The following is a 13709-nucleotide window of genomic DNA, read 5'->3' as shown; positions in this document are numbered from 1 at the left end:
ACCCCACAGCTTCCATACACAGAGTTCAAGAACTCCAAGCCCCAGGGCTGTGTGGACAAGGCAGCAGGTCACACGTCACAGCTGAGTTTGGAAGGGAGTCCCATGCATGCCTGCTTCCTAGACTCTGGGAAGATTGCATTTCATCAGGTGGGCCAGCCTGCCAAGGCCCACGTGTAAGAAGGGGAGCCAGGCCAAAGGGGTCAGACAGCAATCACTGAGCGTTTAAGCCGGAGGCAAAGGAGAACCCTTAGCAAATTGCTCAGGGCCAGAGCCTACAACCTGCATGAACCTTGGTTCCTGGGGTCAGTCCCAAGGGTGGGCTTGAGAGGGGCCAAAGAGGCTAATCTTTCCTCTTGAGGCTCTTGGAGGAGGCAGGAATGGTTGGAGCTGCAGGTGCGCCTCTGTTTAAGCATCAGGACTTCTTGTACTGTGTGGAAAAGAGGACCCCGGGCCAGCCGCTGTGCTGATCAGCTTGTTCCACATGGCCCTTCCTCCTGGCAAACCCCATTCTGATCTCTGAGATCCTGGTTAGCCTCGCAACAAACCCATGTGGATGGAGTTATGTGCTGTGGAGGTGCAATTGTTTACAGATCAACAGAGCTGCCTCCCCTTGGGGTTTTCAGCTTCTGTCTCTTCCCTTGTTGGATCTGGGGGAGGGACGTGAACAAGAGAGACCCCAGCCCACAGGGAAGGCATTGATGAAATGACGTAACTATATGCCATGGCCAGGGCATGGGCAGGCACGGTGAGGGACAGGGGAGGGGTCAGCGCCCCCGACGGGGCCCACAGACTCCGGGTGGGGAGGTCGGGAAGGCTTGCTACAGAGACACTGGAGTTGAGCACTGGAGGTGGAGGGGAGGAGAGAGAGAGAGACCTCTGAGAAGTGGGATAAGAGGCGTGGCGCTCTCGATGAGAACTGGTCTGCACCCTGAGAGCAACAGGAGGCCCCGGGTGGGCGATGCAAAGAGCCAAGCCAAGCAGGCAGAAGGCCTGAGTGCTGGCCCAGCTCCGCCACGCTGACGCCGCATGGTTACCCTGAACCCTGGCCCGCTCTGAGCCTCCGCTGGCTCTCTGTCCCGAGAGGGCACTGGGGGGGATGGGCTCCTTTCAGCTGTCACGTGCCGTGCTTCTAGACCAGAGAGCCACCCACCAAGGCCTACAAACTCGCATCAAGCTCCGTGTCAGATGCCACTTGCCCTGAACGTTTTAGGAGCTGGCGGTCAGGCCCTCGGGCTGCCGTGGGCTCTTGCTCCTGAGTGTAAGGTGCTCCCCGATTCCAGAACGAGTGAAGAAGGGGCTGCCCCGGCCGCGCTGCCCTAACAGGCTCTGCCTTTCTCTCTGCCAGGGACAGAAGGGAGACAGCGGACTCGTGGGCCCGGCCGGCAAGCCTGGGCCTCCTGGTCAACCTGGCCGCCCAGGGCCAGCAGGGCCGCCAGGGCCGCCAGGCACCCCCTCTGCAGGTAAGAGCCCCGCTCGGCACAAGGTTCCAGTCGGAAGCCGCCAGAGGCACTTTAATATCGTCGTGTTAAGCTCTCCACAGCGGGGCATTCTGGTGTTTTAAAGAAGAGAGAGAGGGAACAAAGAGAAAAAAACATTACATGTGACTTCAGTTATTTTTTAAGAAATAACAGGCACATAATTCATCAACTGACACCTTTTTCCAGAAACGCATACTTTTCATGACTCTGCTTTTCTATTTATTTATTTATTTATTTATTTATTTATTTATTTTTGACAGGCAGAGTGGACAGTGAGAGAGAGAGAGACAGAGAGAAAGGTCTTCCTTTGCCATTGGTTCACCCTCCAATGACCGCCGCGGCCGGCGCACCGCGCTGATCGGATGGCAGGAGCCAGGTGCTTCTCCTGGTCTCCCATGGGGTGCAGGGTCCAAGCACCTGGGCCATCCTCCACTGCACTCCCTGGCCACAGCAGAGAGCTGGCCTGGAAGAGGGGCAACCGGGACAGAATCCAGCGCCCCGACCGGGACTAGAACCTGGTGTGCCGGCGCCACAGGCGGAGGATTAACCTAGTGAGCCATGGCGCCGGCTGCTTTTCTTTTTTTTAAGATTTGTTTTATTTTTATTTGAAAGAGTTACACACACACAGAGAGAGAGAGAGAGAGAGAGAGAAAGATCTTCCATCCACTGGTTCACTCCCCAATTGACCACAACAGCTGGAGCTGTGCCGATCTGAAGCCAGGAGCCAGGAGCTTCTTCCGGGTCTCCCAAGCAGGTGCAGGGGCCCAAGGACTTGGGCCATCTTCCACTGCTTTCCCAGGCCATATCAGAGAGCTGGATGGGAAGTGGAGCTGCCAGGTCTTGAACTGGCGCCCATATAGGATGCTGGTGCTTCAGGCCAGGACGTTAAACCCCTGTGCCACAGCGCCGGCCCCTGTTTTCTTAAACCTAGAAGTCACGATGCCATCTCCCCGGCCCTGCATCTGTTTGCATTCACTGTAGCAAGAGATCGCTGAGAACCAGTCGAAAGTCTACCCCGAAGGTGGTGTAGCTCGGGTGCCGCTTTGCTCGGCCTCGCTGCGTTTGTGAGCTGAGCCCTTCCTTTTGAGTCCTTGTCTCTCCTCGCTGCGCCCCTAGAGCCCACCCCCTGTGTAACTGCAGCATTGCTGAGTCCCAGGAGGCTGCTCGCTGACCTTTGTCCTCGAGTATACAAAAGAAAGCAATTTTTATTACGACTTTGTTCTAAGGCAAAGGAAGTCACTTTAAACTTTTCACAGGGTATGTCTCCCCGGTGTACTCCATCAGGGGATGCTAAGAAATGTCCTATCTTGTCAGAACCTTTACACCAAATCAAAGCCAACTCAGAGCCTTTGGCCTGCCAGGGTGCCAGGAAAATTCAACTTCCAGTGTTTGCAGGGTGGGGGGATGGTGGGGGTTGGTTCTCTCCACGCCTCCAGCTGGCCATGGAGGGTGCAGCACAGGTCCTGGCGGATAATGACAGAAGTCAGAGAGGGTCCCTCCTGCCCTTGATCAACCCTCCCGGCTCAGAAGCACCTGCTGGCCATGCCCACGTGGTCCCTGGATGCCTGGCCTTGGCTGTCCTCGTGGGTACCTGGGCAGTTCCGAGGCTAGGCACCCTGCTCCCGAGGTGACTTCCCTGACAGTGCCCCCCTCCGCCACACTGTTCTTTAAGTCCTTCCCCCTCCCCAGGATCCAGGGGTCCCCACCTCCACTTGCTAAGAAAACTGTTGCATTCCTGTTTCTGTGACTTGGCCGAGGGAACCCCTCCACTGCTCCTCGTCTTTCTTAGTTCTGGCTTGTGTGTGACTTCGCCACACATGACCATGAGCGGCCAACTCCGGCGACTGCGAGCGTGGCCGAAGCCTAGGCTCTGGTGGCCCTTGAGTACTTAGGGGGTCACAAGACCAAGGCGTAGTCTGGGAGCGCGGGGGTTGCAGAGGGTGGCCCTTAGCAGACAGAGGCCTTAAAGGTCCCGCTGTGTTTGTCCACTTGTAAGGCATTCTGGCTCTCTCCCGGGGCACGTGCTTGCGTGTGAAGGGCAGGGCCACTGTTTGGCGGTGCCAGCTCTGGAGCGTGGCAACCCCATCTTTCCACAGAAACAGTGGAGTCCTGCCTCCCCACCCCTTCCAGTAAGCTCCCTCCCTCCCTCCCACAACCCCCCAGTGGACATCCTGCTCTCTGCTGGGATGTCCTTGCTGTCACCCTTGAGCCCCCAGCAGACTCCTCGCTTCCTTCAAAGCCCCGTCTCCAGCTTGGCCTCCTGTGACCACTGAAAGGGCAGCTCTGCGGGGGTGACTGGTGTGCAGGGCGGGGTCTGAGGCTGGGCAAGCGGGGTCCGTGTCATGGGTGGAGCCGTGGGCCATCTCTTTGGGCTGGTGTCACCTCTCCATGCCTGCCTTTGAATCACTCCCTCTTTTTTTTTTTTTTTTTAAGATTTATTTATTTACTTGAAAGTCAGAGTTACCCAGAGAGAGAGGAGAGAGAGAGAGAGAGAGAGAGGTCTTCCATCTGCTGGTTCATTCTCCAATTGGCGCAACAGCTGGAGCTTGCCAATCTGAAGCCAGGAGCTTTTTCTGGGTTTCCTATGTGGGTACAGGGGCCCAAGCACTTGGACCATCTTCTGCTGCTTTCCCAGGCCACAGCAGGGAGCTGGATCGGAAGTGGAGCAGCTGGGACTCGAACTGGCGCCTGTATGGGATGCCAGCACTAAGACGGTGGCTTTACCGGTTTCGCCACAGCGCCGGCCCTGTCACTGCCTTTCTAAGACAACTCCAAGAGTGAGGGGCTGACAAGGAGAAAGGCGAACGGGAGCAGCGATCCTGCTGCTCGGGAAAATCTGGCAGTGGGAAGAGCAGGGGAGGAAGGTGCTTACGAGAGACAGCCCCGCCCTGGGCCAGGACCAGTGGTAGTAACACGGACTTGGGACGGGTCCCAGTGACTCCTAAGGCCACCAGGGAAAGCCTGCCCTGGAAGTCCCATCATTCGGGGGGAGCAGGTGGCTTCCTGCCCCCAGGACTGTGCTCACGACTGCCCCCCACCCAGACCCCAATCCATCGGGTACCATCCGTGGGCTCTGGAGCCTGCACACCTGCCCTGCTCAAGTCCCGTTCTTTCTTTAGCCGTCAGAACCTGGGGCCTTGGAGAGAAGGGGCTTCTGAAGCTCACCACGCCCTGCACACAGCCCCCCCACTCCCCCCCCCCCAACAGCCGCTGCACATGGGTGTGTGCGTCCCCTCCTGACCCGCTGTCTCTGCAGCCAGTGGAAGCAGGAGGCTCCCGGGCCAAGGCGGAGAGCCAGGTACGCCGCCTGCAGGGTGGCGTCGAGGTCAAGGTGGGGAAGTTGGGCTGCTGTGCCCTTCAGAGCTGCCTGGCAGGAAATGGGCAGGGTAACGGATGCCCCTTGGACAGCTGGGAGGAAGTGGCGGCGAAAGTGCAGCAGTGGCAGCAGGCTACCTGCCACATCCTGCCGGGTCCTGGTGCCCAGAGCCGGGCCAGAAGGTGCAGGGGGAGGTAGCGGCGTGGGAGCCTTCACACTCCCGAGTCCAAGGGCGAGAGGGGTTGCGGGGCAGGGAGGGAAGGAGGGCAGCGTGCCTTTCGGATGTAATTTGTGCTAACCAGGTTACACAGTGGGCCGAGCCCTTCCTGCCCCCAGACAGGATGTAAGTGGATCAGTGCGGTACCTGGGGACTGCCAGCTTCCTGAGGGCATCCGTCTTCCTGGCCGTTGGACTTGAGGGCGGCATGGTGTTAATTAAACCAAACAGGAGCTCAAATCACAGCCTCATTGCTCATTAGCTGGCTAATGGGACAGGCTCCTGACCCGATAAGCCACAGTGCGGGAGGAGCCCGCTGCGGGCACAGAACTTTCTAGAAGGCTGCTCCAAAGCCCCTCTTACATCCATGACTACGGAGCATTCCCACTTCATTTTCCCCAGGTGTTTCGTTACCCACAATGCCCCGGGGCTGCTGAGGTCTCCATCTCTCTTGGCTCCTGTGGAAGTCAGAGTTGTGTCCCAGTCCCTTGTTAGGACAGACCACCCTGGCGCGGTGCAGGCAGTGGGCAGACCTCGCCTCATCTTGGGCCATCAGCCTTCCGATCCTGGACACACCTGCCAGCCAGCTCAGGGGGTCTTGGGGGGTCGGGAGCTTCCTTGGGGGGGCCCCTCTCCAGCTGTAGCTGCCACCCCGGGGTCCTGACTGGCGTAATTTTATTTCCTGCCTTTCTGGGATCTGTGGTTGTGTTCCCAGGGCCGCTGGCCAGGTGTCACACCCCCTGAAGCCCACCCCCTCCTTGCTTTACCACGAGGAGGGCTGTATTTTTATTTCTTGTTGGCTCCATCTTTGCTTCTCCTTCCCCTCTTCCTTTGGGGGGCCCCAGCACCAGCCGCAGTGTGATTTGGAGGTTTTTTGAAGACCTTCTCCCTCCAGTTAGCTGGCGTGCATTCGTCTGTACACTCACTTGTTCAGCCATCAAACACAGCCCAGACCTAACTGTGTGTCGAGCCCCAGGGGATGCGAACAGGCACCAGCCCTGCCCCGTGGGGCGTGGCGCCCTGCTCTGTGGGGCAATGTCCTGGCCGAGACCATCTCCCAGTACAGAGGGTCAGCGTGGGCATTCGAACAAGGCTTCCCCAAGGGAGTGACGTCTGGGCGCAGATCAGCAGGGAGTTAGAGGCACCCAGGGAGGGAGGAAGAGTAGTGGCGGGGGTGGGGTGGGGTGGGGACCTCGCCTGTGCAATGCGGTGTTTCCTCAGGCCACGCGTTCTCAGCCTTGGGGCACAGTGCAGACGCCGCCGTCCTGTGGTCAGGTACTCGGGCACTGAGCTGGGCGGGGCCCCAGGCATTGGGGCTTTCTAAAGTCCAGGCGGGAGCTGCTGTCCGAGGGTTCTCCCACACTGCGAGAGAGCCCCCTTCCTGGTGTGCTCTTTCCAGGGCGTGTCCTCACTCTTCTCGGGATCAGAGGGCCCTAAGGGGGCTGAGCGTTTGCAGACATTCCCTTTTCTCCCAGAATGAGCCTGAGAAACGCACCCTCGGCTGTTTCTCCGTAGAGACCTCGTATATAAGAGGCATCAGCAACAGGAACCTCGTCACTCAGCAGTACGTTTGTCTAAGATGCTGCCTGCTGCTGCTCACTGATAATGGGTCTAAACAAACAAGGCCTGGTTTTCCTTCAACAAGGAAGTCCAGAGGTGGACAGTAACTGGCTTCAGTCCAGCCTGTGTCAGCGTCAGAGCCCTAGGCTCTAGAAGCCTCTTGTCTTTCCTTAATGTGTACTTTATGGCTCATACTCCTTACTTCATGGTTGCAAAAGGGCTGCTGCAGCACCAGACGGATTCCACGGCAGGGAGGAGGGGGAAACTTTGTCTCCTATTAGCTGCATCTCTTCCCTCCCCTCCACATCTTGGATACAAATCATCTCTTTGAACCTCTCCTAACTTGCTGTTGAAAGGGCTGCTCCGGTCTGGCTGGGCTGTTTGGTTTTCTGCCTTTGGCTCTGGTAACAGCAGTCTGTTGCTTCCTAGGACAACTTGTGACGGGACCCAAGGGGGAAAGAGGATTTCCCGGGCCTCCAGGAAGATGTCTCTGTGGCCCGCCCCTGAATGTGAATAACCCTTCCTACGGGGAATCCGCGTATGGGCCCAGCTCCCCGCGAGTTCCTGTGGTAGGTCCCCTGTGTGCGTCTGGGGCCGCCGGCCGGCCGGCTGCTGCCTGGTAGAGGGCCGCGCCCCCCTGCATCTGGGCGCGCCCTGCATTATCGGGACATCAGATGAAAATGCGCCAGAGTTTCCCCGTGATGATGGTCCATGCGGGCTCTTTGCCTTCTCTTTGCGGAGAGTGACTTTGATTTGTACAAACAGGCTGTGCGCAAGTCGTCTGGATTGAAATCCCACCATGCCACTGCCATGTAGTGGGCCCGCCACCGTGCAGGACCACCACCACACCATCACCGCTCTGTAAATGCCATTCTCAACTTTCGATTACAGAACGTAATAGCAGAATAAAGCGTGTAATGGAGCTCGCATACCCTTCACTGGGCCTTCCCAATCACCAGCTCTCGGCTCACGCCAGCCCCATGCGCCCTAGTGACAGCACCCTGGACAGGAAGTCATCACAAACCCCGCCCCCACCCTGGGTATTCCTGGGTCACTCCGCAGCTTGCCACTCGCTAGGCAACAGCATCGGGCTTGCTCCGAGGGAGACCATTCTTGGGGATCATTTCCGGATGTGAAATGACTTACTGGAGGCTGTCACCTCTTAGTTCACGTCCCGGGAGCATTTAAAATGCCTGCGAGGGAGGTGCTGTACCACTGGGTGCTGTAACTTCAGACTCGGACCCCAGGGATGGGCGAGGCGGTGGGGAGTGGATGCCGGCACGCTGGCCCGAGGCAGTGGGCAGTGGGGAGTGGACGCCGGCGCGCTGGCCCGAGGCGGTGGGGAGTGGACGCCGGCACGCTGGCCCGAGGCGGTGGGGAGTGGACGCCGGCACGCTGGCCCGAGGCGGTGGGGAGTGGACGCCGGCACGCTGGCCCGAGGCGGTGGGGAGTGGACGCCGGCACGCTGGCCCGAGGCGGTGGGGAGTGGACGCCGGCACGCTGGCCCGAGGCGGTGGGGAGTGGACGCCGGCACGCTGGCCCGAGGCGGTGGGGAGTGGACGCCGGCACGCTGGCCCGAGGCGGTGGGGAGTGGACGCCGGCACGCTGGCCCGAGGCGGTGGGGAGTGGACGCCGGCACGCTGGCCCGAGGCGGTGGGCAGTGGGGAGTGGACGCCAGCGCGCTGGCCCGAGGCGGTGGGGAGTGGACGCCGGCGCGCTGGCCCGTGCAGATGTGTGTTCTTGAACATTCACCGGTGCCTTCCCTGCAGATCTTTGTGGTCAACAACCAGGAGGAGCTGGAGAGGCTGAGCACCCAGAACGCCATCGCCTTCCGCAGAGACCAGAGGTCGCTGTACTTCAAGGACAGCCTTGGCTGGCTCCCCATCCAGGTGCCCCGCCACCCCACCCAGGACACAGGCACACCTTTGGGTGGGGGGACCGCAAGGAGCCGCGCTCGCTCCATGCCTCAGCTTTCCACGTGGTGTCTGTATCTGTGTCCCACCAGGCGGCCAATCTTGCTTTTAGATTTAGTTACTAGAAAGGCAGAGCAGCAGAGAGGGAGACAGATACGGATGACAGAGACAGACATAGAAAAAGAGATCAAGACCTTATTTCCACTGGTTCATTCCCCAGATGGCTGCAACAGCCAGGGCTGGCCCAGGGCCAAAGCCAAGAGCCTTGACCTCCATCTGGGTCTCTCTTCTGCCCCCTTCCCAGGTGCCTTAGCAGGGAGCCGGGTGGGAGGCAGCGGAGCCAGGGCTGCACACCCAGCACTCCGATATGGGATGTCAGCATCCCAGGAGGTGGTTTAACCCACGTGCCCCAAGACCCACCCCGGGCTGCCATCTTCCTGGGACCCAGCATGCCCCCAGCCAAGAGCTCTGGGCCGCAGGGGAGCAGCACCTTTCCCACCCCCCAGGAGGAAGCAGAGTGTGTATCCCGGGGCCAGCGGCCGCGCTGCCTCTCGCTGCCCCGCTGCGCCATCCTCTGGTTAACACTGTCTCTCTTTGGCCAGCTCATCCCTTCCTACCCTGTGGATTGCACCGTAGACCATCAGGGCACCTGTGGGGACGGGGTCCTGCAGCCGGGGGAGGAGTGTGATGATGGCAACACCGATGAGGGTGACAGCTGCATCCGTGAGTGTGGTGCAGCCTGGGGTAGGGGTGAGGGGTGCAACAGCCAGTGGGGGGAGGGGCGAGCCCTGGCCTTCAGCTCGGGGTCGGGGGAGGACGTTCTAGAGTCAGGGAGGGGCTTCCACCTCCTGAGCACTTCAGCGGGGGGGTGACAGTCAGGGGCCTGGTCCCAGATCCTGCCTCTCCCCCACTCCCACTTCTTGGAAACCCACATTCAGGGCCAGGCGCTGTCTGCAGGAGAGAGAGGCAAAAGGCAGAGGGCAGACTTTGAATAGGGGCTCCCTTTTCCCCAGGCCGAGCTCTAGGCGGGAGGCCCGCTCCAGGGGCCGCAGGGCAGGCGGGCAGGATGGAGCGCCAGGTGCAGCCGGGAGCCTCACTGCCCTGCGCGGTCCCCTGGGCCCGATGCGACGCGACCAGCTGCTCGGTCTTTGCGGGGGTTGGATGGAGTGCGCGCTCCGCGTGCGCTCACGGAACCTTTCTGGGGCGTGTGAGGCACACTGACCCTTCTGCCCCTGAGACGCGGGGGGGGGGCGGTGGCAGTGCCAAGGGGCGCGGGTGGCCGGGGTGGGTTCTCTGTGGGTGCGTCCCCGCACTGTCCCATGGCGCTTCTGGGGAGGACAACGCTGGGAGACCGGCCTTGCCTGAGGCAGCCTCTGCCGCTGGCCCAGACCCCACAAGTAAGCGCACGGGAACGCGAACCGCACTGCCACGCCCCTCCCTGCGTGACAGCTGAGGGCTCTGCTGAAGGGTGGGCGGTTCCCCAGGGACTCGAAGCTGAGCCCACCCCTCTCCTCCACCTGGGGCGCTCTCTGGCGGCACCCAGTGTCCTGGTGTCACAGGACCTGGGGAGTGAGCGGTGGGGCTGGGCCAAGCCCCCGTCTCCCCGTTCCTGTCCGCAGTGGTCAGTGAAGACCGTGGGGCCGAGGGGGAGACCCCTCGAGGGTCAGAAGCTGCGTGGAGGGCAGGCCTCCGGCTGGCGCGATGCCCCTGGCGCGTCCTTTGGGCGGGGCGTCCCCCAGCCCCGCCCCCTCTCACAGCTGGGCTTGCTTTTGTCCGGTCCCCTCAGGCTGTCGCCGGGCCTACTGTGGAGACGGTCACCGGCATGAGGGCGTGGAGGACTGTGACGGCTCCGACTTTGGCTACCTGACCTGTGAAACCTATCTCCCTGGGTAGGCAGCCCCCCCACCAGCCGCGGAAGCCCTCCTCCCGGCCCCTCCCACTCCCCCTCCCCCACCAGTGTGCTCTCTCTCTCTCTCTCTCTGCTGGTTCACTCCCCAAATGGCCACAGTGACCTGGACTGGGCCAGGCCGAAGCCAAGAACTCCATCCTGGTCTCCCCCGTGGCTGCAGGGGCCCAAGGACTTGAACCATCTTCTGTGCTCCCAGGCCACAGCAGAGAGCTGGATGGGTAGTGAGGGGGTGGGGACTCGAGCCAACGTTCTTGGGGGACACTGTCAGACTCATAGGTGGCAGCCTACCGCCCTGTGCCACAGCGCTGCCCGCCCTGCACACAGGTGTTCCAGAGCCTTCTCCCATCCCTGGTACTCTGAGGACACAGAGGGATAGTGATGAAAACAGCCCGTGGGTGGGCAGCAGCAGCCACATCAGCACCCAGCACAGGCTCAGTGGGAGCAGCCTGCGGACCTGAGGCTGAGCTGGGCAGACACGGCCACCAGCCCTGCCCTGAGGGGCCCCGAGGGGCCTCGAGGGGCACCAGGCTCTGCTCAGCTGTTGCCTTGGGAGCCCTCCGTGCCTAGTGGTTACCATGGCTCTGTGTGCCTCGTGGGCAGGGCCTTGCAGAGGATCGTGTGGCTCTGTAACCCGCGCCTTCTGGAAGGCCCTGCCCTCTTGTACCCCCCTGCATGAGGGGGTCTTACCAGCATTCATGTCCCATTCCGCTGGCGTGGTGTGCACATGTGTGTCTGGGGGTTATGTCAGTGGCATGGACCGCACTGCCTGATGTGGCAGCCCCCATCACATTAAACCTACTTAGAATTAATTCAAGAACCCAGGGGCCTCACTTGGCGGGTAGCTGCCATCTTGGACTGCGTAGACACTGACCCTTAGCACCCGTCCAGTGCTTCTCACGGGTGAGGAGAGGAGCATCCCACTTAGATGCCCACTCCTGCACCAGCTCCCTCGGCTGGGGCCCATGAGAGAAATCCCAGCGACTGACTCAACTCCTCAGCCCAGATGAATAGAAAAACAGAATGCTCGGCCCCTGGCCCCTGGTGGCAGCAGGAGTTGTGCCGTGATGAGGACTGCCCAGAAGTCACCATGTGGCCCCTTAGAACTCAGCGGGAGCTCCTCTGCCTGCCGCCCACCTCCACCCTGACCCTGACCCTGACCGTACCCTTGCCTCCTTCAGGTCGTACGGGGACCTGCGGTGCACACAGTACTGCTACATCGACTCCACGCCCTGCCGCTACTTCACGTGAGGCCTGCACCCCTCACCACTGGCAGCAGCTCCGCCCTCCTCCAGCTGGCCTGCTGCTGTCCCGGGCCAGCTCCCACCAACCTTTGTGCGACACGAACATGGACAGATTCTCGCTACTAAGATGTGCTTGCCACTCAGGCTGACCGGAAGAATTTAGGACCACTGCATCCTGTCTTAATCTGAAGTTCTGGAAAGCCTGCACGCCCATGCTGGACCGTTCCCATCGCTCCCACGCGGCCGGATGGCCGGCCACCAGCTGCCCCTTCTCTTGGGGAATGTCGCCGGCCCCGGGCCGTGGATCGGCTTTGCACTGTTAGACCCTCTTAGACTTGTTGGGGCTGCTGGCTGCAGTTTGTTCTGATCTGTTCTGGGGAGGCCGGTGTCCAGGCCCCCCAACCTCCGGACCCCCGCACACGTGGGCATTCCCAGCCAGAGCAAGGCCTGGGAGCCACAGGCTGGGACAGGACACGTTCTCTCGGTGTGGCTCTCACTGCACACCCACGGAGGATCCCCCAGCCGGGCCTCAGGTGGGCGGGGCTTCCAGGAAGAGACCCAACCATGAAAAGTACTGAGGCTCACCCCGAGGAGAGGGTGGCGGCTCACCAGGCCCCTTGCCATGTGAGAATGGCCCAGCGGTGGCCTCTCTCGTCTCAGCGTTTCCCACAGGGATGGCTCTGTGCTTTCTAAACAGCCGGCATCATCTGGACCTCGTGGCTCCCTCTGCACTTTGACTTCCGATGTGTGTGCGAATGCCCTTCGTGTCCACTTCCTGCTGGGGAGATTCACTGGGCAGGTGCTGAGCCCGCCCTCTAGGCAGAGACTGTTCCTATCCCAGCGCCACCTCCTTGCTCCCTGCGAACTCCCGGGAAGCGCCCCGTGGCACACCTGCGTCTGCGGCCCGCGCCGTGTGCTGGATGGATGTCGCCCCCTGCTGGAAGACGGCTGTGCTGCATGTGTGTGAGCTGCCTCCCACCGCCAGCGTCCTGAGCGCGGCTTGGCTGGCTTGGTGTGCCCCGCACCGCACCACACTTCGGATGGGACTTGCCCGTTTGTTGCCAGGCCAAGAGGCACCCCTGGGCTGTGGCACGAAGCTATTCAGTGAGCCTGAGTGCTGGGGATTCAGCAGGCAGGAGTGGCCATCTCGTGGCCAAGCCCTGTCTGCAGAGGTGGGCGCTTCAGGCAGCCTGGCCCCGCCACCTCTCCTGCAGGCCCTGGGAGATTTGCCTCCAAGCTGCTGCCACCACTATGAGGCTTCGGGATGGGAAGTGGAGAAATAAAGGCCGTTCCTTTACCACCGTGGCTCTCTCTTCCTTACGGGGATGGGGCCAGCCTTGCAGCACTGCTGGGGAGAGTGAGGGGGTTCTGGGTTCAGTCTGCTTCCCGGGATCTGCAGAGGGTTCTAGAAGGTGGCAGCATCCCAGCCTCCTCAGGGAAGAGAGAGGAAACTGGGGCCAGGGATGCCGTGGGACTTGGCCAAGGTCACAAAGCCTGGGGTTGCCAGCCCCGCCCAGTCCGCCCGCCTTGTGTTAGGACCTTGTTTAGGACAGGATGGAGATCCAGGTCCTCCTTGGAACCTGGCCAAGAAGGGTGCTATCCTGCGTCCCACGCCTCGCAGGATGCCACTCTGTACCCTCCCCATGCGCAAGGAGCCCACGGGGCCGAGGCGATGTGACGGCCGAGGCTGGCCTGGCCCCCTTCTAGACCGTGTTCTAATACCCAGTAAACCACAGCCCCCTGCCCAAGTGGCCCTAAGCCCGTGTCCAGGACCTGTGCTGGCCTCTTCCTGTGCCTGCCCTCCTGGGTGTGGCCTGTGCCCACCACTAAGCCTGAGGAGCGGGGACAGGGAGGAGCTGATTGTAGGGACTGCAGACTGGGGCTTCCACCGGTGCACAAGGCCCCTCCCAGTGTGGGGAAGGCTGGGGTAAGAAAAGCAGGGGCCCTGCCCCACCCTCCCCCTGCAGCCACACACGGGCATACGCCCTTGTGGAACCCACTCACAGCAAGTTCAAACCTGGCCTCGGAGCCCGGTGGAGATTTCTCCGTAAGGTAGGCAGGCAGAACGTGTTTAAT

At 61.2% G+C, this 13709-nt stretch overlaps 1 protein-coding gene across 2 annotated transcripts in view; it reads left to right on the top strand.

The window, feature by feature from the left end:
* Positions 1 to 12931, top strand: part of COLQ (collagen like tail subunit of asymmetric acetylcholinesterase) — a 62941-nt gene extending 50010 nt beyond the window's left edge. For both annotated transcript variants that reach the window (XM_008266031.4, XM_008266032.4), the window contains exons 12-17: positions 1346 to 1460; positions 7000 to 7139; positions 8340 to 8459; positions 9086 to 9206; positions 10270 to 10372; positions 11571 to 12931. In XM_008266031.4, coding sequence (XP_008264253.2) covers positions 1346 to 1460; positions 7000 to 7139; positions 8340 to 8459; positions 9086 to 9206; positions 10270 to 10372; positions 11571 to 11640 — 669 coding nt within the window. In that variant the 3' untranslated portion in view covers positions 11641 to 12931. The remainder of the gene's footprint in view (positions 1 to 1345; positions 1461 to 6999; positions 7140 to 8339; positions 8460 to 9085; positions 9207 to 10269; positions 10373 to 11570) is intronic.
* Positions 12932 to 13709: the final 778 nt, after the last annotated feature.

Source organism: Oryctolagus cuniculus, chromosome 4 (genome assembly GCF_964237555.1).
Source record: "Oryctolagus cuniculus chromosome 4, mOryCun1.1, whole genome shotgun sequence".
NCBI lineage: Eukaryota > Metazoa > Chordata > Mammalia > Lagomorpha > Leporidae > Oryctolagus > Oryctolagus cuniculus.
This window is presented reverse-complemented; position numbering and strand designations above follow the sequence as displayed.